The 3,475-nt window shown below is 40.2% G+C and overlaps 1 protein-coding gene across 1 annotated transcript; it reads right to left on the reverse strand.

Moving 5' to 3' along the window:
• Nucleotides 1-669: 669 nt before the first annotated feature.
• Nucleotides 670-2,969, reverse strand: pmp22a (peripheral myelin protein 22a). Its single transcript, XM_079564684.1, has 5 exons — nucleotides 2,885-2,969; nucleotides 2,059-2,148; nucleotides 1,885-1,978; nucleotides 1,670-1,810; nucleotides 670-1,577 (listed from the first exon to the last, which is right to left on the reverse strand). The coding sequence occupies exons 2-5, from the start codon at nucleotides 2,134-2,136 to the stop codon at nucleotides 1,426-1,428; spliced, it is 465 nt and encodes a 154-aa protein (XP_079420810.1). The 5' UTR covers nucleotides 2,137-2,148; nucleotides 2,885-2,969; the 3' UTR covers nucleotides 670-1,425.
• Between the last annotated feature and the right edge of the window lie 506 nt (nucleotides 2,970-3,475).

A 3,475-nucleotide genomic window follows, 5' to 3' on the forward strand; every position in this document is an offset into this window, starting at 1 on the left:
TACTACTACTACTACTACTACTATTACTATTACTATTACTATTACTATTACTACCACCACTACTACTACTACTACTACTACTACTACTACTACTATTACTACTACTACTATTACTACTACTACTACTACTACTACTACTACTACTATTACTATTACTATTACTATTACTATTACTATTACTATTACTACCACTACCACTACCACTACCACTACCATTACCATTACCATTACTACTACTATTACTATTACTACCACTACTATTATTATTACTACCACTACTACTACTACTACTACTACTACTACAATTCACTATTATTATTATTATTATTATTATTAGGCTATTTTAAAATGTGGCTATTGCGCCCTCATGTGGACGGGTTGCAAGAGTGCAGCAACCTGAAGTCCAGCTGTGCTGAAAGATGTGCAAATATGCATACAAGATGCGTAAAAATATTTTTATGCATGTAAAGACTAGGCCATCCAACTCAACGAAGTATGTCTACGAGCTTTCAGTAAGCATGTGTGACAAGAAACCTCTTAATGATGCTGTGCCTTTATGAAATCAAGTAGACTGTCAACATAAATTTAAACATAAGTATAATTTTCATATGGTTTATTTAGAAGAATACTGACAAAAATGGAAACTTGGGTTTGTACAATGCAAATTAATCACAATGCATGACACACAACATAACAACAAAGCTATACATTTCAATAAATGCAGATTTAAAAAAGCACCATTTTCAAAAAATAAGTAGGAAATTCAAAAAATATATTTGAAATATCAAGTACGATAAAGAAAAACATACAAAAAAACTTCATGAGTGTATTAACACATGTTATTTTTCCTTTCTTTTTTCCTTCAATAAAAACATTCTAACTAAGAAAAGGACACAAAGACACTCAAAAATAAGACCATTTAGGAAGCTTGATAAATCTGGTAAATGGAAGCATTATCATTTCTTTGGCACAGCTGCATGATCTGTGAGAGACAACCTCTATCACATAAGAAAGCAAATTAGACAAATGTTAACGTGACAAGACTATGTACAAAACAATTGTAATGTTACAATGTTATAAATATGTCTAACAACCACAGACACTATGTACATCTCTGTACTGTTGTATCTCCAAATGTAAAAGTTACTTAGCATGCAACACCAGTCGATTCCTCAGCAACAATTGAAACGTGTGAAATTTAAGGCACTTGATGGTGAACTCAGATGATGCCAGCTTACCAACTACAAAACAATGTCTCCCACTTATGTACAATTGTTAGTGACCATGTGAATCCATTTGAATTTTGACGATGTCTGTGAGTCGAAGGTCTGTGGGCAGTAGGCACAGTGCGGTGTTCTGCTAAAGGGGTCCCCAAACTCCCCCACCCCCTCCTCCTCTTCCTGTTCTCCTCCACGGCTGTTGCTCTCATTCCTTCTTCCTCAGCACAATATAAATGAGCCCGCTGACCAGAGACATGGGGAAGGCCACCCAGGCGAGGACGTAGGCATAACCATAGGCCATGGCGTCATCTGGACTCATCACTGTGTAGATGATGGCCGCACACATCACGAAAAGACCTATAGGAGAGAGCAGAAAGTATAAGTGAGTGTGTGGAGACCCTGCCCCACTACGAGGGCCAGAAGGGTGTGAACTGTAAAGTTGTACTCACTGGCCAAAATCTGGAAAATTGCGGTGAAATAGAAGCGTCCACCCTTGACCAGTCTGAAGAGTTGAAAGAGGAACGCGATGAGGGAGAAGAAGCAGAAGATGACCGCCAAGATCATAAGGGCCTGCACCGCCTGGATCCAATCTAAGGGTCAGGAGAACACGGTTAGTCCAAACATCTGTACATGTCTAAGAAGGCCAGAATCATGGGGTACAGACCTTCGTTGCTGGCCGCTTTGCAGTGGACGCCTCCATTGCTTGCAATGCAGTTGTACCACAGATCTGTGCTGGAGTCTCCCCCAATTTTCCATGCCTGAGATGTGCAAGATTTTTTTTTACTTTTTATGCTACAACAGGTTGGGAAAACAATCACATAAAAACACCCGTACTTACACTGGCTGCTGTGGATACTATGAGGAGGATGAGGATGATGAGGTGCAGGATCAGCACGCCAAGCAGAATGAGCAGCATTTTGAGGCAGACCTTGAATACAGAAAAGGGAAGGATACATCTGAGTCCATTCAGGATATATAGCACAGACCCAACGGCCCAGAGCGAAAACGGACACTTTGAGAACAGCAGATGGCGCCACCCGCCCACAAAATCAAGGACCGCAATGTTTACTTGAATGTGAAAGTATCGCCTTACATTCAAAAGTCCAAATGGAAGCTAAAGGCTACATGCTTCTTTCTAGATATGCTCGCAGCATTGAAAAGCAAGGTATAGTTTCGTTTTAGAAGATAATTAATTTAAGCTCATCCAACAGGCCATTCTGAGAGAGACATAAATGTCTAAACGTGTAAGAATAGTCTACACAATAATCCAACACAGGTATCCTAAACTTTCAAGAGTGTAATGGCGAAAAGGGCAAATGGAAAGCTGGAGAAGAATAAGTTTCGATCCGTGTCTGATCTGGGCATGCTGCTGGAAAACACACCCGTACAAAAAAAAAACATCCCAGCGTAGTGGCGCCATGCGTGCGCCACAAGTTGGCACTTTCTTTTCAAACGGTGAAACGAAGGTACGTAGAACCCAATTCGAGCAAAAACTTTACGTTACAAACTGGTGGCATCTAACAGACCGCTGCTTTACACGCCCATATAAGATCCAAAAAGGATTTTTAGGTCCAAAGAGAACGTCCTGTTCGTCGGGCGCGTTATGGAAACAACGACGAACCAAATAAGGATATGGAATGTTCCAAAGAAGTAGTCCAACTTACGAAAGGCAAAAGCAGAAGTTTTGGTTCCGTGGAAAAGAGAGAGTTGCAGTGATGAGTTGCAGAAAGTCCCAGAAAGTTGTGCTCCTCTGGACTGTTTCTCTTAAGCTACTATTCCAGATGTGGCTTACACACCCCAGTCTGTAGCTGTCTCCGCCCGTGAACACCGCCCTGCAGGCCCTGCACGTCACCAGAGGCCCGCTCCAAAACTTCATTTTTTTTTTCCCCTTTCCGTGGCATTCATCATCTGGATTGAAGTAAAGACTAGAACAGTATGTAGGTTGCAAATCTCAACCCTATATTTCCTCCATTGCTTTATATCCTGTAATATTGGAATGTAAAGTATGGTGTATTACGGATACGTGTGTAGGCATTGGTAGTCTTGCTATACTTCACTACAATATACTGTCTCTGTGAACCTATGCTATATAAGCACAGAGGAGTTTATCTTCTTTTACTCAGTGGTTCTCAAATTGCGGTAGTTCTTAGACATTGTTAATACAGTTTAGATATAAGTTGGTTAAATTTAGATCTATTTTATAGTCAATTTTAAGATCTGGTGGGATTTGGAAGGTCAAATATGTCAAATATTAT

The sequence above is a fragment of the Gobius niger genome (assembly GCF_951799975.1).
Source record: "Gobius niger genome assembly, chromosome: 10".
NCBI classification, from domain to species: Eukaryota; Metazoa; Chordata; class Actinopteri; order Gobiiformes; family Gobiidae; genus Gobius; species Gobius niger.

What these genes read in the sequence shown, in the direction of transcription:
- pmp22a (XM_079564684.1), bottom strand. Translation starts at nt 2,136, where the DNA reads ATGCTGCTCATTCTGCTTGGCGTGCTGATCCTGCACCTCATCATCCTC. An exon ending in CAAAGCGGCCAGCAACGAAG is followed by an intron (nt 1,811 to 1,884) that starts GTCTGTACCCCA and finishes CCTGACCCTTAG; the next exon opens with ATTGGATCCAGGCGGTGCAG. An exon ending in AATTTTCCAGATTTTGGCCA is followed by an intron (nt 1,578 to 1,669) that starts GTGAGTACAACT and finishes TCTCTCCTATAG; the next exon opens with GTCTTTTCGTGATGTGTGCG.